General features: G+C 42.6%; 1 protein-coding gene across 1 annotated transcript; it reads left to right on the top strand.

Moving 5' to 3' along the window:
• Positions 1-6,343: 6,343 nt before the first annotated feature.
• On the top strand, positions 6,344-18,714 carry LOC139558436 (serine incorporator 1-like). The gene is made up of 10 exons (XM_071373567.1): positions 6,344-6,522; positions 9,405-9,566; positions 9,823-10,016; positions 10,470-10,549; positions 11,771-11,908; positions 12,023-12,192; positions 12,774-12,864; positions 13,127-13,268; positions 17,911-18,129; positions 18,386-18,714. Exons 1-10 carry the CDS (start codon positions 6,484-6,486, stop codon positions 18,522-18,524), a joined length of 1,374 nt encoding a protein of 457 aa, XP_071229668.1. The 5' UTR covers positions 6,344-6,483; the 3' UTR covers positions 18,525-18,714.
• Positions 18,715-23,623: the final 4,909 nt, after the last annotated feature.

The raw sequence follows: 23,623 nt of genomic DNA on the forward strand, positions 1-23,623 counted from the left end.
GGGAACTGCAGTGGAATGGTATCAAACCCATGGTTTCCAAGTGTTTGCCATTCGCGCCGTTCTTCCCTCAACCTCCACTGGCGGACTGGAACCAGAAATCGGCACTGGCATTTCTAACTGGTCCTTTTCCTTAAACCGCCCCTTTGTTTTTTGGAAGACTTCCATTATTATCCAGAAGGATCATTTAGTGCTAAAACCCAAGTGTTTGGGTTTAGCGTGGTGTACGCCTAGCCTCAAAGTCAAGGGGAAGGCTTTGGTCAAGTTCCTCCCTGAATACATTGCAGATGCATGCCAGATCTTAAAATGCCTGGTTATGTATTTAACAAATCAGCTAACCACATACAGCAATCTGATGCACTGTTGATGACGTGGCACACAACCACTGGATGCAACGCCTAAGCATCTAGTTGGGCAGGCGCTACGGTCAGAAATGCACACGGGATTGCCACAGCACCTGTTCTGATTTCAACGAGCCAGAGTTGAGAAATTATCAGGTGCCAATTTATATGCCTGCATGTAGACCGGCAGCACAATTCTGATCATTCTCCAGTAATTGGTCTAGAACAATCGCAAAAGATTTTTTAGATCTGATTGGTCACAAGGCCAATGAGTGAAAATTATCAGAATTGGGCTGCCTGTCTAAACGCAGCCAATGGCCTTAGGGTTCTAGGCCCATATTCCCAAAGCATCTCGGAGTATAGAACAGCTTATCAATGGATCGGTTTTGCCTATTAGATCAGTGCACTTGAGCCTTGTTCACACTGCAAGGCCTAATGCTCACATCTGTCTTAAAAAAAAATGTATTTCACCTTTTTTAACCAGGTAGGATAGTTGAGAACAATTTCTCATTTACAACTGCGACCTGGCCAAGATAAAGCTAAGCAGTGCGACACGAACAGGGTTACACATGGATTAATCAAACATAGTCAATATACAATGCAAATGAGGTAAGGCAAAAAATAGGCCATAGTGGAAAAATAATTACAATTTAGCAATTAAACACTGGAGTGATAGATGTGCAGAAGATAAATGTGCCAGTAGATATACTGGGGTGCAAAAAAAGAAAATGGTATGGGGATGAGGTAGTTGGATGGTCTATTTACAGATTGGTTATGTACAGATGCAGTGATATGTGAGCTACTCTGACAGCTGGTGCTTAAAGTTAATGAGGTGAAATATACCTGCTGGAGCGCGTGCTACGGGTGGGTGCTGCTGTGTTGTTTTGGAATGCTGACTCCAAGCTAAGGTGACAAAGCCATACCATGGATGTAACCAGTTACTTTGAATGTTTAAAATCATAGTGTTAGAACATTTAAAGCCTCAAAGGACAATGAAACTATTTTCAATACGAGTCCTTTCTGGCTCTCCACTGCAGGCAACTAGCTAGGTAGCTTTCTAGCACATTCACTAATTTGTCTAAGCAATACATGTTCTTGTCAACCGACTAACTAGCAAGCAACAAAATATATAAAATAGCAGTCTAAAAACCACGAGGGAAAATATATCAGATTTGACCGTTAGACACAAGTCGCATGGCCAGGAATCAAATTTGTATCTGATTTCAAACCACTTTGGATGTGCAGGGCCAGCTCCAGACAAAAGCGGTCGCTTAGGGTCCCCAGACACTAGGGGGCCCCCGACCCAAAAAGGTTTATACATATATACGGTGCCTGTCAAATGTTTGGACACAACTACTCATTCAAAGGGTTCTTTTTTAAAAACTACTTTCTACATTGTCGAATAATAGTGAAGACATCAAAACTATGAAATAACACATGTATACACATATATTTTATATTTGTGATTCTTCAAAGTAGCCACCCGTTGCTTTGATGAGAGCGTTGCACACTCTTGGCATTCTCTTAACTAGCTTCTTGAGGTCATCACCTGGAATGCAATTCATTTAACAGGTGTGCCTTGTTAAAAGTTCATTTGTGGAATTTCTTTCCTTAAATGTGTTTGAGCCAATCAGTTGTGTTGTGACAAGGTAGGGGTGGTATACAGAAGATAGCCCAATTTGGTAAAAGACCAAGTCCATATTATTGCAAGAACAGCTCAAATAAGCAAAGAGAAACAACAGTCCATCATTACTTTAAGACATGAAGGTCAGTCAATCTGGAAAGTTTCAAGTGCAGTTGCAAGAACCATAAAGCGCTATGAAGAAACTGGCTCTCATGAGGACCGCCACAGGAAAGGAAGACCTATAGTTACCTCTGCTGCAGAGGATAAGTTAATTAGAGTTACTGTTGAGAGTTAGAATAGTAGAATACACAAAGTGCAAGTTTGAAATTTGTTTGTGCATCAGCAGTTTTTATCTTGTTTTGTCAGTCACTGACAGTCACTCAATTAGCCATGTCAGCAAATTAAAATTGATTGGTAAATTAGTCTCGTCAGTCATCTAAACTTGTAATCATGGCCTAATACCAACCGGGCACGCAGGGCATGGGCACAGGGGCCCTGACTTCCATAGGGCCCCATTGATTTTGTTAGTCACTCTCACTCAGATATCATTTTTTATTTATTTTTATTTCACCTTTATTTAACCAGGTAAGCTAGTTGAGAACAAGTTATCATTTACAGCTGGCATTAGTCATGGCAAAATGTGTAGAATTGCAGGAAATTCGTTTTAAAACTGCAACATTTTCTCTCCGCCCCATGGCAAAATGTGTAGAACTGCAGAAGACTTCCTTTAAAACTGCAACGTTTTCTCTACGCCCCATGGCAAAATATGTAGAATTACAGGAAAAACTTTAAAAGACAAATGTTTCTCTCTACCGTCAACAGGGGGGCACACAAAAAATTGCCCCACCACCAAATCTCGCTTAGGGTCCACAAAAGGACAGACGAAGGTGGTTCGAAATGTGACTTGAAATATCTGATTCCATGTACTTTTTGGCTGTTCAGACTACAGGAAAATGAACCGATTCGAATTGGATATACAAAAGAATAGGATTTGAGTCACTTCAATCTGAGAAGCTATGTGAATACGGGCCCTGAACTCTAGGGACAGTGTAGGCAGTTGAGTGCCAACCAGCAACACCCCGGATTCTGTCAACCATAGTCATCATTCACGACTTGATTGGTATCAGTTGTGTTAGTGCTTGCTGGAACAAAAAGCCTTCACCCACACTGGCATTGATTTCGTCAAACATTCATGTGTGGCAGGGTATCAGAATATTTTCTCCCTCATGAAATGCAATTGGACACTCATTGTTCTTTGTATTGACTGGAGAGTTTAATCTTTAGATTAGGAGTGTTGTTCCCTTGAAGAAACCAATGTCTAATTCTTAATCACATTCTATTGTTTTCTTTTGCTTATGTTGCTGGTGAAGAACAGTATGAGGATGTATGAACTTGTCATCATTGAAGTGTTCATTTTGCCATTGGCATTTAGTGTAGAAAGCTGCATTTGTTTGTTGAAAAGAGGGGCCGATGATAGATGCATGGACAGAGAATATAAAGTTACCCAACTGAAGCATTTTGAAGAAGGTCAAGGAGTGCCGTCAATTGGGGCTTACACCGTCTGTGTAGAATATACTGAGGACGACTGATCATATCGATAAACTCAGACCTCAACAACAATGGCCGTCATGTGTCTCTGGATGAACTGGGCTGTATTCAGTAGTCAGATTCCGTTGCTAAACATTTTGTCTGTCGTAAAACGTTTTGCAACGGAAAACCGTTTACCATTTACTCTAGGAACCAAACAGCACAAACGGAATGTTTTTGTTTGGAGTAACAGACAATGTTTTGCAATGGAATCTGACTCATGAATACACCCGTTTTTATGTCACAGAACAAAATGGCTCTCAGAACTCAAAAGCCCTCATGATCTCAATTTTATTTATGGAATCCTCAGATTCTATGGTCTACTCAAACAAGTTCCAGATAATAATGTCATCAACAGGGGGATTCGTGTTCAATAAATTCATGTGTAAAATTGTATTTCAGAATGTAGTGATACTCCATATTTAGGAGTATTTAGGAGTATAATGACACCAAGGTGTTGTCTGTATCATGTACAGTTGAAGTCAGAGGTTTACATATACCTTAGCAAAATACATTTACACTCAGTTTTTCACAATTCCTGACATTTAATCCTAGTAAAAATTCCCTGTCTTAGGTCAGTTAAGATCACCACTTTATTTTAAGACTGTGAAATGTCAGAATAATAGTAGAGAGAATGATTTATTTCAGCTTTTATTTCTTTCATCACATTCCCAGTGGGTCAGAAGTTTACATACTAATTGAGTGTATTTGGTAGCATTGTCTTTAAATTGTTTAACGTGGGTCAAACATTTCGGGCAGCCTTCCACAAGCTTCCCACAATAAGTTGGGTGAATTTTGGCCCATTCCTCCTGAGAGAGCTGGTGTAACTCAGTCAGGTTGGTAGGCCTCCTTGCTCGCACACGCTTTTTCAGTTCAGCCCACAAATTTACTATGGGATTGAGGTCAGGGCTTTGTGATGGCCACTTCAATACCTTGACTTTGTTGTCCTTAAGCCATTTTGCCACAAATTTGGAAGTATGCTTGGGGTCATTGTCCATTTGGAAGACCCATTTGCAACCAAGCTTTAACTTCCAGACTGATGTCTTGACATGCTGCTTCAATATATCCACATAATTTCCCTGCCTCATGATGCCATCTACTTTGTGAAGTGCACCAGTCCCTCCTGAGGCAAAGCATACCCACAACATGATGCTGCCACCCTCAACAACATGATGCTACCACCCCCGTACTTCACAGTTGGGATGGTGTTCTTCGGCTTACAAGCCTCCCTCTTTTTCCTCCAAACATAACAATGGTCATTATGGGCAAACAGTTCTATTTTTGTTTCATCAGACCATAGATTTCTCCAAAAAGTATGATATTTGTCCCCATGTGCAGTTGCAAACCCTAGTCTGGCTTTTTTATGGCGGTTTTGGAGAAGTGGCTTCTTCCTTGCTGAGTGGCCTTTCAGGTTATGTCGATATAGGACTTGTTTTACTGTGGATATAGATACTTATGTACCCGTTTCCTCCAGCATCTGGACAAGGTCCTTTGCTGTTGTTCTGGGATTAATTTGCACTTTTCGCACCAAAATATTGTAATCTCGAGGAGACAGAACGCGTCTCCTTCCTGAGCGGTATGACGGCTGCGTGGTCCCATGGTGTTTATACTTGCGTACTATTGTTTGTACAGATGAACGTGGTACCTTCAGGCGTTTGGAAATTGCTCCCAAGGATGAAGCAGACCTGTGGAGGTCTACATTTTTTTTTCTGAGGTCTTGGCTGATTTTTATTTTATTTTCCCATGATGTTAAGCAAAGAGGCACTGACTATGAAGGTATGCCTTGAAATGCATCCACAGGTACACCTACAATTGACTCAAATGATGTCAATTAGCCTATCAGAAGCTTCTAAAGCCATGACATAATTTTCTGGAATCTTCCAAGCTGTTTAAAGTCACAGTCAACTTAGTGTATGTAAATTCTGACCCACTGGAATTGTGAAACAGTGAATTATAAGTGAAATAATCTGTCTGTAAACAATTGTTGGAAAAATTACTTGTGTCATGCACACAGTAGATGTCCTAATCGACTTGACAAAACTATAGTTTGTTAACAAGAAATTTGTGGAGTGGTTGAACAACGAGTTTTAATAACTCCAACCTAAGTGTATGTAAACTTCTGACTTCAACTGTAAGTTCACAGATCATTGGTCTTACAGGGGGAACGTATAGGCCTAAAAGGGCCACTTTTATCATGTTTTTCTATTTAATTGTCTTTGTTACAATACATGTAAAAAGCATATCAAACATCCTAACTCCCATGAAGTTCCTATTTTTGAGTATTGCCAGAACAATCTGAGAAATTGCCCCTGTCTATTAATTTGCCAGCCCAATTACTATAGATAGATTTCTCAGTTGAGTAAGGAATCTGTAAGTAGGTGCTACATATGACTTCTTAACTACTCTAACAACATAACATCAAGTGACAAGTGCAAACAAGTCCAACTGGGATAAATTAACCGTGTTTTAATGCTGATGCTTCTCCCTTCTGATGTTGAATAATCAGGGAAAGAGGTGATTTACACATTTGACTGTCCAGGATTTATTAACAAGCATGAAGATGATTTATATGTGTATGTGTGTGTGTCTTCCACTTATTACAGTGTACGGTTATTTTTAATATAAAAATGTAATTCTGAACTTTAAACCTCAGTTAGAATGTGAGCTATTTATATGACTAAATTATTAAACGCATCAGCAGCTGATTAGTCCAGAAGTTGGTTTGAAGACACTCATGGACCTATCACCGTCGACGGTGTTGAGCTACCGACGAACAAAAGGGTGTACCTGATTCTTCAGACACGCCCTGTTGCTGCTTGGATAGCTTCGAAGGAAACTACACATTTTAGTTCAACAACGTTTTCAAGTCTATCTTGTTGACGTTTTGGGGGTTTCTACGTTTAATTAGGACTGGGGTATTCGTTCTAAACCGAAATGGGAGCGTGTATGGCATTGTGTTCAATCGCCAGCTGTGTAAGTATAAATTATGTGACTTCCTATTTGTCATTTTGCTCACTTTGTGAGAGTGTGCAACGATGTTCGTTTTTGGGTCCTTATGTAAACACAGACACTGTTTTCCCAGTATATTCTAATATGTTATGTTGATCTGAAGTGGTTTTAAATACTTTCGTTTGAAAACAGACACTTGTTTTGTCGGTCAATTAACATGGTTTTATTTGCTGAAAAAGTCAGCAGTTTCATGTTGGGCTAATTTCCGGTTTCTATACAGTTTCAGTGCGTCACGCTGTCCCCTCCCACCCCAAGTCATCTGCGTGACTGAAATGATTCCTTATGTTGCGGGCGAGTTCAATAATAATGTTTAGTATATTTGATAGTCACTGAACGTTTTCTAAGCCTACTTGAGCAATAGAACGTGAATTTCATCCAATTTTGGGGACCCCCACACCACTAAAATGACAATGCACAGAGTGATCGGCCTATTGACGAGTTTATACCACATTCTCACTTCACCATAAAGCCCTGTCTGATTTACCTAAAATGGTTACACCCTTTGAGAAAAAGCTTGTAACTACTGCTCCACTTCATGGCCTACCCTGGTGCATACAGCCTGCATTTGGAAAGAATTCAGACCCTTGACATGGTCCACATTTTGTTACATTACAGCCTTATTCTAAAATAGATTTTTAAAAATGATCTCAATCTACCCACAATACCCCATAATGACAAAGCGAAAACAGGTTATTAGGAATTTTAGCAAATGTATTCAAAATTAAAAAACATACCTTATTTACATAATTATTCAGACCCTTTGCTGTGAGACTTGAGCTCAGGTGCCTTCTATTCCCATTGATCATCCTTGAGATATTTCTACAACTTGATTGGAGTCCACCTGTGATAAATTCAATTGATTGGACATGTTTTGGAAAGGCATACATCTGTCTATATAAGGTCCCACAGTTGACAGCTCTGAGACAAGATTGTGTCGAGGCACAGATCTGGGGAAAGGTAACAAAACATTTCTGCAGCAATGAAGGTCCCCAAGAACACAGTGTCCGCCATCATTCTTGAATGTAAGAAGTTTGGAACCACCAAGACTCTTCCTAGAGCTGCCCCCCCCCCACCCAGCCAAAAGGAGCAATCGGGGGAGAAGGGCCTTGGTCAGGGAGGTGACCAAGAACCTGATGGTCACTCTGACAGAGCGCCAGAGTTCCTCTGTGGTGATGGGAGAACCTTCCCGAAAGACAACCATCTCTGCAGCCCTCCACCATTCAGGCCTTTATGCTAGAATGACCAGACGGAAGCCACTCTTAAGTAAAAGGCACATGACAGCCCGCTTGGAGTTGCCAAAAGGCCCTTAAAGGACTCTGACCATGAGAAAGAAGATTCTCTTGTCTGATGAAACCAAGATTGAAGACTTTGGCCTGAATGCCAAGCTTCACGTCTGGAAGAAACCTGGCATCATCCCTACAGTGAAGTATGGTGGTGACAGCATCATGCTGTGGGGATGTTTTTCAGGGACTGGGAGACTAGTCAGGATCGAGGGGAAAGATGAACGGAGCAAAGTACAGAGAGCCTTGATGAAAACCTGCGCAGGACCTCAGACTGGGGGCGACGGTTCAACTTCCAACAGGACAACAACCCTAAGCGCACAGCCAAGACAATGCAGGAGTGGCTTCGGGTCAATTTTTATGTCCTTGAGTGGCCCAGCCAGAGCCCAGACATAAAACGAATCAAACATCTCTGGAGAGACCTGAAAATAACTGTGCACCGACACTCCCCATCCAACCTGACGGAGCTTGAGAGGATCTGCAGAGAAGAATGGGAGAAACTCCCCAATACAGGTGTGCCAAGCTTGTAGCGTCATACCCAAGAAGACTCCGCTGTAATCACTGCCAAAGGTGTTGTAACAAAGTACTGAATACTTTGTAAAGGGTCTGAAAGGGTCTGAATACTTATGTAAATGTGAGATTTCAGTTTTCTATGTTATATACATTTCTAAAAACCTGCTTTTTTGCTTTGTCATTATGGGGTATTGTGTGTGTAGGTTGACATGGGAGGGAGGGGGGGGAATAATCAACATTTTTCTGAATGCACTGTAACTTGCAATAATTTAATGAAGGATGGCTGATCCTTCCCAGCTACCACATCATAGGCTTCCCTGTGCTCGACTAAACTATGCTTCGCACATCTCTGGGCTGATCCAGCCTATGCCTCAATAGTTCACACAGCATCTCTTGACTTGACAGTCTTCATGAATCATCAGAGAGCAGAGATGCCTCCCAAGGAGCATTATCCTTCTGTGACCTCATATAACACATACACACCACTGGGGTCTTCCTCAATTCATCGGTCCTGATTGCTCCCATCCTCTCCACGCTTCTTCTTAAAACACATTGGAAAGGAACCTTGGATCTCCACCAATATGTTATGAGGGAAAACAAGGAATCATGGAAATATGTTTCTTGAGAAAGAGCATGCATCAGACGGGCTGTGTTAGTGTTCATTGCTGTACTGTAATTGTATGAGTGGCAGCCTCTGTCATTTTCACTGGCAGGATTATCTTCAATACAACTAACAGTTGTCCGGGCTCATTTGGATGGGAAACACAATGGTTGCCGTGACAATAAAAACATTTTAAAAAGTGTATCAAATTCTGTCACTTTACAGTGAAACGCTTGCTTAAGAACCTTTCCCAACGATGCAGAGTTTAATAATATAAAATAGTAACCAACACGAGGAATAAAATACACAGGAATGGAGCTGTATAAAGGGAGTAACAGGCAGTGGCGCACAGTAGATTTGTTGCAAACACACAAACCATGCATGTATTTGCCAGATTATGCCATCTCTCTCTGGCACACCAACAATTTGACTTGTCTGTGCAATCTATCTAGGCATCATGTCTGTGTGGCTCCGCTCCCTGTCTGCTGTCAGGATGCTGTCCCTCCACCTACAACTCCACTGTGTCCCGGCTGGCCTTCTCCTTCCTGCTGCTGCTGGGGTCCCTGGTCTCTGTCATCATGATCCTACCTGGCATGGAGACTCAGCTCAAGAAGGTAACACCACATAACACAACCCTGGTCTTGGTTGCTTGATGAGGACCCTTGCCTGAAACCTACAAATTTGTGTTAGCTCCCTGAACTAGTGCCAAGGTTTTAGCTCAGGGGGCTAACAGACTTGTGGCTTGCAGGAGACTGGTTCGAACACAGTTGCTGTCACAAGGTGGTGTAGAAGGCCCTGTGGTTGACAAAGTTTTGACTTGTGTTGCGTAGATTGTTGGTTCAATTCTCAGTTTCTTCACTGATCAATCAGATACCAGGGTTCTGTGTTGGTGGAACCTCCATGACCATACCAGGCATTGAAAACAAGGTGAACTGTGATGTCATCGTGGGCTACAAGTCTGTGTACCGCATGTGCTTTGCCATGGCCTGCTTCTTCTTCCTGTTCTCCATCATCATGATCCGTGTTCGCAGCAGCAAGGACCCCCGAGCTTCACTACAGAACGGGTATGTAGCAGACTTTTATAGTAGTGGATAGTGATCTTCGGGAATACATTGCTCTCTGCTGGCCAGACCAGGGCAGTGAAGCATCCCCCCACACCCTTATTTGTTTACATACCAGTATAAAATATTGCATTCTCGTTTGTATCATGGCAAGGAAACAAAACACGAAGCGGACTTAACTTCTTTAGGAAAAAAACACTAATGTTGGAAACAAACATTGTGGTGTCATCCAGAGTCACATTTATTTATTTTCCAAGCTATAGCACAATGTTTTACATACAGCAGGAGCATATAGGTTGGCCTGCTAAATAAAGAATTTAGCCATGGAAAAAACATTGCGATATTGCCCTATAAAATATGACCAGTTTTTTTTTAAATTAATAGCTCACAGACACAGGACTTGTGTTTTGTATTAAGTGATGTATTGAATGAATGCCTGTGGCTTTGTCCTCTCAGATTCTGGTTCTTCAAGTTCCTTATACTGGTGGGGATAACTGTTGGAGCCTTCTTCATTCCAGATGGGACATTCAACACAGGTATACTCTATTATATTACTTCAATGTTAAATAGCTTCCTCTAAACACTAATAACCAGTGGCAATTTTAACAAAAATATTGGTGGGGAAAATGCAATCGACGAAGCTCGTGCATCAAAACTACTACACTGGCTACACATAGAATGCACTAATAACCAACCCCAGAAATTAGTTTGGAGCCACACAAACGTTACAAGATTTGGGTTATGAACAGTTTATGGCTACTTTCCCTATCTTTAGCTCATATTGCACGAAAGACCACAGTAGTCGAGCATTCTTTTATAGAGTAAACTTGGCTAGTAATCGGTCTGCAATATTGCAACACTGCGTGTGTCTGCCTGCCTGCCTGTTACAAAGCGGCCTGGTTAACAATATGCAACATTTATAACGCTATTCCCTTCATCTATTGTACAGTTACAGTTCTATCAAAGAGATGTATAACTCTTCTTCTACATGTGGTTCCATGGGTATTAGTTTGCCATCAAGCATCAACAATAAGACATATAGCCTATAGGATATTATAGCTAGCCTACCTCAAAATAGATGTTAGCCACTGCTTCATGATCCACCACCAACCACATAATGCTAAGTTTGAAAATTATTTGCTAGGAGAAAGCAAAGCTAGTTGACATGTTTCACCTAGCTTGAAGACATGGTAAACAACTAGCCAATCAAAATTACACAGCATAAGACCCTGCTTTATCTGTGGCCAATAGCAATGAGCCTTCATGGGTGGGCATTTCTACTGTAAATCAATGGAGCACTGAATAAGAGCTTTTGATGGCTAGCTCTCCCCGCAGATGCTGCTGTCAAGTAGTGTCCCCATGAGTGGCCATACCCTCAGCCAATCACGCGCAACCAGAGAAGTTCAACGACGCCTGCGCTCTGTATTTTCTTTGTCTGACCCTCCACCACAGAAAGCACTGAGCAAGGCTGGAACAGTTGCATTTTGGGGCTGCCTGACTCAATGAAAATGTACCAATACAATGGGAAAGGGACCACATGCTTTATTAGATCAAGCTATTAAAAAAAAAAGAGAAAAAAAAGATTGTTTGCTAACTGATATGATATTATTGTGACATGAAATAACAGAATTGCATGCAAATCTCGTGGATATTGGTGGGCCCGGTGACGCGTCGCCACTGCCAATAACGTGTAGTCAATTATGGTCAATCACCCATTGCACATTTTGTCTTTTAACAATTCACCGTGTGTGTTCCAGTGTGGTTCTACTTTGGCGTAGTGGGTTCCTTCATTTTCATCATCATCCAACTGATCCTGCTGGTGGATTTTTCTCACACCTGGAACCAGTCCTGGTTGGAGAATGCTGAGGAGGGAAACAGCAAGTGCTGGTTTGCAGGTACTGATCGTTAATACAGTCTGCTAATTTTAAATTAGTGTAGTCTACCTCCATTTAAATGAAAAATAATTTCATAACATAATGTGATATATTCTTATGTTTCCCCTCCCACAGCTCTCCTGTCGTTCACGGTGCTACACTATGCCCTGGCCTTCTCTGCTGTGGTGTTGTTCTATGTCTATTACACCACGGGAGATGACTGCACTGAACACAAGATCTTCATCAGCCTTAACTTAATCTTTTGCATCATCATCTCCATCGTTGCCGTCCTGCCCAAAGTTCAGGTGAGGTTTCAGTCTCGAAAGATCGAAACATGCACACTGAAAGTTCCCACAGTTTTATTGAGTACAATGTTTCTTTGAGGAACAAGACTGAAACAGCCTGCACTCTTTGAAACACATACTGAAGTTAATTCTGGAGTGTAAATATTAGCAATGTTTGCAATTATCAAAGATCATCAAAATGTTAACTACAATATGTAACTGAGTTATAGATCTGTTATTCTCATTGAAAGCACATTTTAAGTGGTAGATCTGTTCTATCTGCGCTATTTCTATGCTTAAGTTTAGTTTTTGTCTTTTGATTTTGTACACCAGTTTCAAACAGCTGAAAATACAATATTTTTGGTAATGGAAATTATATTTCACAGCTGTAGTGATACAAGGATTTTCTACACAATGACTGCTTGTATTGTCACACAGAAATTAGGTGAACTGTTTGAATTTTAGCAACCAGGAAATGGCGGTGCAATTTCTGCATATTGCAACTGTGAACAATTTGTTCATGTGAATGTTGTTGAACAGAGTTAGACTAATGTGTGGTGTGTCTGTCTTGTTTATTTACTTATGTATGTATTTTCCCCCAGGAGGCCCAGCCTAGCTCAGGCCTGCTCCAGGCCTCCCTCATTTCCCTCTACACCATGTATGTCACATGGTCTGCCATGACCAACAACCCCAGTAAGTTTCATCATGACCCTGTTCTGAATCAGGGTTCACAATGCTCGTAACCCTTTTTCATGTAATGGAAAGTCTGCAACAAAGACTGTGAAGAAGCATATTTTACCTGAAAGATCAACTTGGGTCAGTGATCACTTCATCCAACATGAAATGAGTTGTAGCCAAAAATCACGAGAGATAGAAAAATAGATGTGACTCTCTCGGTTAAAAGCATAACATTTTGGCCTTCATCGGTATGGCAGTATTATCTTTCTTCCTACAGACCGTAAGTGTAACCCCAGCCTGCTGAGTCTGGTCAACAACACCCCCAGCCCTACACCTGTCCCAGGACAAGAGGTCCAGTGGTGGGATGCACAGGGCATCATAGGACTGGTCATCTTCTTCTTCTGCACTCTGTATGCCAGGTATGACATCACAACCTAGAGTAAGGTTCTCTCCAATCCTGGGGACCCACAGGCAGTGGTGGAAAAGGTACCCAAAAGCCACACTTGAGTAAAAGTAAAGATACCTTACTGGAAAACGACTCATTAGAAGAAAAATTCACTCATTAGAATATTACTTGAGTAAGAGTCTTAAAGTACATTTAATATCAGCTACTTTAAGTATAAAAAGTATAAGTATGAAATGTTAGCCGTAAATCCGAAAAGCAAAACAGCCAGATCTTTTATTTGGTTTGAGCTTTTCTGAAAGGTAAGTCTTACGGATGCAAAAAGTGCTCAGATAACACTTAAAATTACATCTCTTACAGACAAAATATAGTCAGTAAACATAAGCAGTTACAATCAGTCACTTTGTTTGAGAAAAAAATTGTATAGAACCCTATACATGAGAGTATTTTTATTTTAGGTAACTCATCAAAAGTACATGTACAGATCTGCACACAACCTCACTGTAGGAATATGAGGACATCACCACTGATTGAACTGTATTAGAAATCAGTGTGTCAGGTCATACCTTTAACATGGACACCTATAACTTGTGAATTTTAAATGTGACTTAACAAAACGCATAAGGCATCCCTTTCCTTGGGCTTGCTAGCATTAAGGTGTCATTACTTGAAGTTGAATTTGCAGTTCATCTTCAATATAAGATGGTTTTCAAAGTTTCTGGAATCCAGGCCTGCTCTCCTGGGGCTGGAAACAAATCCTGCAATGCTGAACAGCCTTTCACAGGCAGCTGATGCAGGTAAGGGTGTGTTCAACCTCAGACAGCTTACAGACTGCTGGGAAGGACTTGAGCAGCGGATGCAGTTGTGGTTATAGGGGCTTTTGTAGTGGCGGCTGCTTTTGTGGTGACAGAGGCTGTTGTCATAGTAGCAGATGCAGTTGTGGTTGCGTCAGCTGCTGTTGTGGTGGCAGTTGAATTTGTGGTGGCAGGGGCTGACGTAGTTGTGGCTACAGTTGTGGTGAGAGGGGCTGTGGTATTGGTGGGAGCAGTTGTGGTGGCAGTGGCTGTTGTGGCGATTGCAGTTGTTGTGGCAGCGGCTATTGTCATAGTGGCAGATTGTTGTGGTTAACATCTGCAATTGTAGTGGAAGGAGCTGTCGTAGTAGTTTGACTATATTTGTGGTGGCAGGGGCTGTCGTAGTAGAGGCCGCAGTTTTGGTGACAGGTGTTGTCGTAGTTGCAGCTACAGTTGTGGTAGCGGCTTCTGTCATAGTGGCAGATGCAGTTGAGGTAGCTGCTGCAGTTGTGGTGGAAGCGGCTGTAATTGTTCGGGTTGCTTTTGTAGTGGCACGGACTGTTGTGGTAGCTGCTGCATTTCTGCTGGCAGCTGCAGTTGTGGTGGCAGCGGCTGTTGTAGTGTGGGCTGCAGTTTTGGTGTTGGTTGCAGTTGTTGTGACAGGGGAAGTTGTAGTGGCGGATGCGTTCGTGGCAGCAGCCGGTGTCACCAAAACAGCAGCTGCAACTACAACAGCAGTCACTGCCACCACAACTGCAGCAGCAACTATGACAGTCCATGCCACTACAATTAAAGACGCTACCACAGCTGCATCCACCACTACGACAGCCCCTATAACCACAACTGTAGCTGCAACTGTCAGCCCCTGCTACAACAACTGCAACCTGCAACCACAACAGCAGCCGCCACTACAACAGCCGCTGACACCACAACTGTAGCTGCCACAACAACAGCTGCCGCAACCACAGCTGCTGCCACCACAACTGCAGCAGCTACCACAACAGTCCATGGCACCAAATCTGCAACTGCCACTAACATCCCCAGCCACCACAACTTCCGCTGCTACTACAACAGCAGCCGCCACTACAACATCCCATGTCACCACAACTGTAACCTACACTACAACAGACATTGCCACCACTACTGCAGTCGCTCATACGACAGCTGCTGCCACCACAACTGCAGCTGCCACTACGACAACAGCAGCAGCCACCACCACAACTGCTGCCACCACAACTGCAGGGGCTGCTGTTATAATGGAAGATGCAGTTGTAGCTGCATCTGTCAGGCCCTGCCACCACAACTGTAGCTGGTACAGCAACTGCAACCACCACTAAGACAGCCCCTGCCACCACAAGTGCATCCCTTATCACAACTGAAGCCGCCACTACCGCGACAACAGCCGGTGACACCACAACTGCAGTTGCCACTACGACAGCAGCTGAACCCACCACAACTGCTGCCACCAAAAGTGCTGCCACAACTGCATCTGCCACAACCTCAACTGCATTTACCACTTCGACAACTCCCGCTGCCACCACAACTGCAGCAGCCACCACAACAGTCCCAGCCACAACTGCAATCCCCACCACGATAGCACCTGCCACCACAATTGCAGTCACTACTATGACAGCTCACAACACTACAATTACAGACCCTATGATCAGCTGAACTGGCCAGGTATCTGTCCAGCTGTTTGGAGCTTTATTGCGCTTGAGATGTCTTCATGGCAGAAGTCCTTCTGATGAACTGGCTCCATCACCTAGCTGCAGGGTTCTTCCATGTGGTCCTTGATGTAGTACATTCCTGAAATACAAGGAAGATGACAATAGAAATCATGCAGTTATGTTTTTTGTGAGCCTACATTAATCCATCCCCCATCTATATATATCAAGCAACAAGGCTAAGTAGGCTACCCATTGGACTGAACTACAGTCAGGATTGTAGTTTAAATGGCTGCTTCTCAAATCTATGAAGTGTCAAAATGTACACTATACAAAAGTTGTTTATGAATAACATATTGTTAATTAACCACATTTAGGTTTAACCATTCTGATGGTGGCGTCATCCTTCGTCCAAGTTGTCGTGAATTTGGGGAATAGGATTGCAGCTGCGATCAGCTCAGGGTCTTGAAACGTGGCTGACGTGCTTCTTCAGTCCCAGTTATAGCGCATCCACTAGAGGCTTACAGTACTTCAGGGACAACTTGATTCGGTCAAGTTTTGTGATCAGCAAGTTGATAGCTGGAAGTAGCCACCCCACCTGGACATTGGATTCAGCCTGCAGGATGTTGATGCTCTTTGCCCCTGGGCTCATAGTGGCAGCATACTCTGTGAGGAAGGCGAGTTCAGCTGGATTGAACCTGCGGAAGAGAAAAAAAAATACTAATAATGTTTCCTAACCTACAAAGGGAACCACTAACCATTTCGCCTGATTTAACAACCGTAATCAATGGCTGGATGAGTAGTTGACTAAATGATTGTATGGCTACAATATGTGAAACGGTTATTAATCCCCAAGCAAAGGGTCGGGAAACACTGCAACATATTTATATGATATTCAAGACCTTACATTATAAAATACAATTCTTACTTACATTGGAACCTTGAAGTCTGCAGAGAACTGACGGCCGCCTCTCCTTTGACGATCCTCAGTCTTTCTACAAACATGAACCAGGAGTTCCACCTTGTAGCATTCGGGCGTAGCAGCTGGAGGTCGCAAGTATCTTCAATGGTTTCGGCTGCAAGTGTAGATCTCCCGCATTTGTTCCAAAGTGCTTGGCACTTGCCAAATGTTGAACAGAACACTTTATTTTGTAAGCCTCACTGGATGTTGCTTTCAGGGCATTGCCTGTAGAGCCTTAGTTGAGTAGGTGGCAAGCATAACACTGGTGCTTCGGCAGCTTGTACATCTTCATTCAAGATCGTTGCCACATCAAACTTCACTTCAATCTCCTCTTGTTCCTCTTCACCATCGTCTAGCTAGCTGCCTCACCACCACATCTCCCCATTGGTTTATAGAAGCAGGTACCCACGTGCCATCTCGTGGGTGACTGAAAGACGAACGAGGTCGGTGGCGGTAATGCACTTCATTTATGAAAGTTGCCAATCGCAATATAAAGTCAAGAGAAGAAAGTGTGGATTAATTGGCTAATTTGTCCTGGGATATAAACATTGAGTTGTTATTTCACCTGAAATGCACAAGGTCCTCCGACAATTAATCCACACTTTTCTTCTCTTGACTTTATATTGCGATTGGCAACTTTCATAAATGAAGTGCATTACCGCCACCGACCTCGTTCGTCTTTCAGTCACCCACGTGGGTATCACCAATGAGATGGCACGTGGGTACCTGCTTCTATTAACCAATGGGGAGATGGGAGAGGCAGGACTTGCAGCGCGATCAACTCACCGAGTTGCGTTTTATTTATTTTTCTTCCAGCTTCAGATTGATTTGAATTTGTAGTGAGTAATGAAGGTCTCGGGAAATGTATCGGAGTAAAAGTTTACATTTTCTTTTGAAAGTTGCCATTTCTTTTGAAAATGTAGTGAAGTAAAAGTCGACAAATATAATTTGTAAAGTACAGATACTCCAAACTACTTAAGTACAGTAACGAAGTAGAAATTCTTTGTTACTTTACACAACTGCCCACAGGACTGGACCGGGTACTCTTCGTAGCAGCCCAGACCAGAGACACCTGATCGAAGTACTGTGCTAGATTTAAGCCTGTGGATCCTCAGGGGTAGATTTGAGAAACACTGGTTTAGCGCTCTTTCAAATGAAATCCAGACCCTTCGAGCCTGTCCATCACTTACCTTTTTTTTCCTGACGTGTTTCCTGCTCTTTCCCTCTTCTTGCCTGCAGCATCCGTTCGTCCAACAACACCCAGGTGAACAGGCTGATGCAGACAGAGGAGGACCAGGGTCTGGCTGCAGACGACCACGAGGCGGCCATGGGGGAGGACGGGGTCAGACGGGCTGTGGACAATGAGGAAGATGCGGTCACCTACTCTTACTCCTTCTTCCACTTCAGCCTGTGCCTGGCCTCCCTATACATCATGATGACACTCACCAACTGGTACCAGTAAGTAGCTCTGTTTTTCTTTGGTTATATGTGATGGGATAGAGGAATAGGAATGTGTACAGGTATAACTGCGGTGATTCACGTTGTATAAGACGTGGATACATGCGTCAGCTCCCCAATTTAATGCCAGGGCTTTAGGTCAGCAGGCTAACAGTCTTGTGGTACTCAGACGACCCTGTTTTTCAAACAAACATATGGTCTACTATGTGTTTTTGAGATGGTAAATAAAATGTGATTGATCCTGATTTCTCCCCAGACCTGACGCAGACTACCAGGCCATGCAGAGCAGTATGCCAGCAGTGTGGGTGAAGATTAGCTCTAGCTGGATAGGCTTGGCTCTCTACCTCTGGACCTTGGTAGCTCCTCTCATCCTCTCTAACCGAGACTTCAACTAAAGGCATACACATTCCATCCAGGGCTGTCCCAAATGGTACCTCTATTCCTAAGTAGGAATAGGGTAGGTGTCTTTTCAGATTTGCTTTACTGTTTGGCATGTTTTGAGTCACACTACTGGGTAAAAACATTTTCATTGTGCTGCTTGAAGAAGGGAATCACTGTCGTTTTTGTTTTATTTAAAAAGAAAAATGTCCAGGCTTGTCTCATTGACTAGACTTAACAAGAATCTGGGACACTCAAATGAGTATGATATGCAGCGTTTGGTATGATTTCATAAAACTAGTTACTTAAGGCAAAAACGAAAGGAGGGTGGTTGGCTGGGTGGGTGAATCTCATCACGGACAATTTTAGCTAATTGGCAACTTTGTGATGACTTAATACTTTTTAGCTACTTTGCAAGTACTTAGCATGCTAGCTACCTTTTAACTTTAATCCTTAAGCGTCTAGATAGTCATACCAAGGATAATTTAGCAACTTGATTTAGAATTTTAGGACCCCTTTCGGCTTTAATTATTTGAATCAGGTGTGTAGTGCTTGGGCAAAAACCAAAACGTGCACCCCTTGGGGTCCCGAGGACCGAGTTTGGGAAACCCTGGTGTAGAGAATCATTGTAACATCTAAACCGCTGTGAAATATACCTTTTTCCATAACCAAAAATATTGTATTTCCAGCTGTTTGAAGATGATGTACAAAACCGAAAGTAACACACACAAAGGAAACTTCAGAATGGGAGAAATGGCACACATAGAAAAGTGACAGATGTATACCACACTTCTATGTGAATTTGGCCGGGTAGCCCAAAAAGTTACACATTGCATACTTCCATAAATGTTTTTACTGGTACCGGACTACCTTCAGATGTGGGCATCCTAGAGCAAAACAACCGACGTGTTCGGGAGAGTCACTTCTTCATCGAGGGGTCATATTAGTGTGTAGCCCAAACTGTTCGGACGCGACAGACGTTTTCGTGAGGAACGATTTTTTTATTATTTCCCCCCCCCCCCCCCCCCATGGATGTCTCATGGTCTGGCAAACACCTCTAGCTTGGCCACCTTCCACCACAAATGCGGAAGGCTGCCATTGGTGGGTGTGGTGGATTGAGACTCAGCCCACGCAAATAAACTGCTATCTTTAACAGACAGCTTTGATGGTGATGTTTTTTTGTTGAAATTATTATGCTAACTAGATTTCCGCGGGGGTGCGGATGTCGACTCTAGGGGGTAACTACTAGCCTAGCTAACGTTAGTCGCAATAAATTGGAATTTGTAACATTGCATATTCGTAACATATTGTACAAATTACTATATATATATATATATATATATATATATTGTGGTTTTCCATTTACTATTTTAAGTCTACCTATGAGTCCAGGTTGTTGTTAGCCATACTTGAGGTTGGTTTTATCATTCTGTTTTTTTTTTAATATACATACAAAAACATTTGCTTGGTTTGACGCTTTTAATAATATTTCTTAACATATCTGGTCAGCGAATCTACTAAAATGTAAAAGTGCCTTTTAAACCTACAGATTTGCTCCACAATAAACTAGCTTTATATTCAAATTTGTATATGATTTGTATCTCTAATGCCTCCTTATTATAATGAAATGTAATAAATCTGAATCTCTGAAATGTCGTGTTCTATTGTTATTTTAAGCGTTCATGGTATCCTGTAGGTGGGACTGTTGCCCCTCAAATTACTGTATATTTCTGCGAGATTCTCTTTGAGATTAGTTCTATGCACTTCTTTTATATAAGTAGAAAGTGCCCTTAGTACTTCTTTTGGGACATATTTAAGAATTGTGTCTCTGCCATTCTCCCTCAAGTGAAAAATGTTAGCTCAATTCACCAGGACAACCAATGCCTAATGCCGTCTACTAATGAAGTAGCATTTCCCATGTAATGGCTGCAGCAACCTTCGAATCAAGTGCTATACTCTGTTCAACACTACTCCTACTTCATTCTGTCTGCGGGACATTCCAGCACAGGAGAAGTAAAGGAAACGGACCAAAGACATGTCATCACGTGATGTCATCAGTCTAAGCCAACAGGGATTCCAGAACCTCCCATAGCCTCTGTCTTCATTCCATCACCCTGATCACCTGACCACAATCACGCTCCAAACGGATTATTCTTATTTCCTTGTGATGCAGGATTTCTCTCTCGAAGGAGGAGGGAGAGTTCCCCATCACAAGATCGGCATGAGGGGGTTTTACACAAGCCCAACGGTGTATTTATTGAGGATCAAATGGGTTCGGCTGGGGACGAGGAGCACAGAGAGATGGGTCTGTAGCCAGTCCTTGAATCAAATCACTGACCGATTTTTGAGTGTGAGTTTACGCATAGCAGAATTAAACACTGACACACACTGTAGTACTACACACACACAGTGGAAAATAGAGCCATGCCATATTAATTTCAGCTGACTGCTTTATGGTGGTCTGTTAGTTTGGGCTTATGTGCACATGCTTTCATTTAATCACTTTGAGAGCCTTCCTTTCGCTCTTTTACAGGAAATATCTGAGTGGTTTTCGGTCCTGTGGACTAGTAATTCTATTTATATGATCTTGATGAGTGGGTGACCTTGTTAGTGTGGTGATCCTGGGTCTCTGTGACAAACTGTTCGATAGCGGTGGAGTTCCCCTCACAGCAGCCAGGCAGACCTAGCCTACATAATGCTGTTATATAACTGCCTGGCTGGGGGAACACACCATGCCATGACTCTGTCTGGGGCCTCCACTGTGGTGCGGTAGAGGACAGAATCCGGGAAAGGTCTGTTGTATAAACCAGTTAGGATCATGCTCTCACTGGGGATGAGCACTCCCACTGTGCGTCTGGATACCTCCTGTAGGTTCAGGTGAACACAGGTAGAGGGAAAATGTATATTCTTGAGCAGGGCTGTACAATCCAGTTCCTGGAGAGCTACCGTTTTGTAGGTTTTCACCAGAACCCTAATCTAGCACACCTGATTCAAAAAAATGTTGCTGCTTGATGAGCTGAACCAGGTTAGGTACAACTGGCGTTGGAGCAAAAACCTACAGGTCGGTAGCTTTCCAGGAACAGGTTTGGAGATTCCTGTTCTAGTGAGCTACTGGCTGTGCAGGCTTTTTCTTCAGCCCTGCTCTGACACTCCAGATTCAGTTACTCAAGGTCATCGATCTATTACTATAGATTAGAATCAAGTGTGTAGTAGGGTCAGACCAGATTCATGCAGGAGGGAGGATAGCTACTAGCGTCCCAGGAGGATTGCTTGGCAACTCTCTGGTATAGAATATAACCTGGCAACTCTCAGTATAGAGAGCTACTGTCAGGTTATAATCTATACCAGTGGGTTGGCAGGTTAACCTGGCAGCTCTAAGTATGTAACCTAGCAACTCTGGCATAGTATATAACCTGGCAACTCTGGTACACAGTGCTTTCAGAAATTATTCAGACCCCTTGACTTTTTCCACATTTTGTTACAGCATTATTCTAAATAAAATCAGAAATACCTTATTTACATAAGTATTCAGACCCTTCGCTATAAGACTTGGTCAGGGAGGTGACCAAGAACCCGATGGCTACTCTGACAGAGCTCCAGAGTTCCTCTGTGGAGATGGGAAAACCTTCCAGAAGGAATATCATCTCTGCAGCACTACACCAATCGGGCCTTTTAAGGTAGTGGCCAGACAGAAGCCACCCCTCAGTAAAAGGCACATTGCAGCCTGCTTGGAGTTTGCCAAAGGGCAAATAAAGGACTCTCAGACCCTGAGAAACAAGATTCTCTGGTCTGATGAAACCAAGATTTTATTATTTGTCGTGAATGCCAAGTCTGGAGGAAACCTGGCACTATCAATATGGTGAAGCATGGTGGTGGCAGCACCATGCTATGAGGATGCTTTTCAGTGGCTGGGACTGGGAGACGAGTCAGGATCGAGGGAAAGAGTAACAGAGCAAAGTACAGAGAGATCCTTGATGAAACCTGCTCCAGAGCACTCGATCTCAGACTGGCGCGAAAGTTCACCTTCCAACAGGACAATGACCCTAAGCACACAGTCAAGACAATGCAGGAGTAGCTTCGGGACAAGTCTCTGAATGTCCTTGACTGACCCAGCCAGAACCCGGACTTGAACCCGATTGGAGAGACCTGAAAATAGCTGTGCAGCGATGCTCCCCATCCAACCTGACAGAGCTTGAGAGGATTTGCAGAGAAGAATGGGAGAAACTCCCCAAATACAGGTGTGCCAAGCTTGTATGGTCATACCCAAGAAGACTCGGCTGTAATCGCTGCCAAAGGTGCTTCAACAAAGTACTGAATAAAGGGTGTGAATACTTATGTGAAATTTCTGCTTTTTATTTTAAATACGTTAGCAAAACGTACTAAAAACCTGTTTTTATTTTGTCTTGATTGGGTATTGGGTGTAGATTTGATGAAGGTGGAAAAAACTATTTTATCCATTTTTGAAAAAGGCTATAATGTAACAAAATGTGGAAAAAGTCTAAATGTTCTGAATACTTCCCGAATGCACTATAGGATATAAACGGGCAACTCTCAGGTATAGAATATAACCTGGTAACTCTCTCGTATAGAGTAGTATATAACCTGACAACTCTGGTATAGAATATCACCTGGCAACTCTCTTGTATAGTATACAACCTGCCAACAATCAAGGTATAGTGTATAACCTGGCAATTCTCTGGTATAGAATATAACCTGGCACCTCCCTGGTATAGAATATAACCTGGCACCTCCCTGGTAGAAAATATATACAGTTGAAGTTGGAAGTTTACATACACCTTAGCCAAATACATTTAAACTAAGTTTTTCACAATTCCTGACATTTAACCCGAGTAAAACTTCCCTGTCTTAGGTCAGTTAGGATCACCACTTTATTTTAAGAATGTGAAATGTCAGAATAATAGAGAGTGATTTATTTCAGATTTTATTTATTTCACCACATTCCCAGTGGGTCAGAAGTTTACATACACTCAATTAGTGTTTGGTAGCATTGCCTTTAAATTGTTTAACTTGGGTCAAACGTTTCGGGTAGCCTTCCACAAGCTTCCCACAATAAGTTGTGTGAACTTTGGCCCATTTCTCCTGACAGAGCTGGTGT

The sequence above is a fragment of the Salvelinus alpinus genome, chromosome 29 (assembly GCF_045679555.1).
Source record: "Salvelinus alpinus chromosome 29, SLU_Salpinus.1, whole genome shotgun sequence".
NCBI classification, from domain to species: domain Eukaryota; kingdom Metazoa; phylum Chordata; class Actinopteri; order Salmoniformes; family Salmonidae; genus Salvelinus; species Salvelinus alpinus.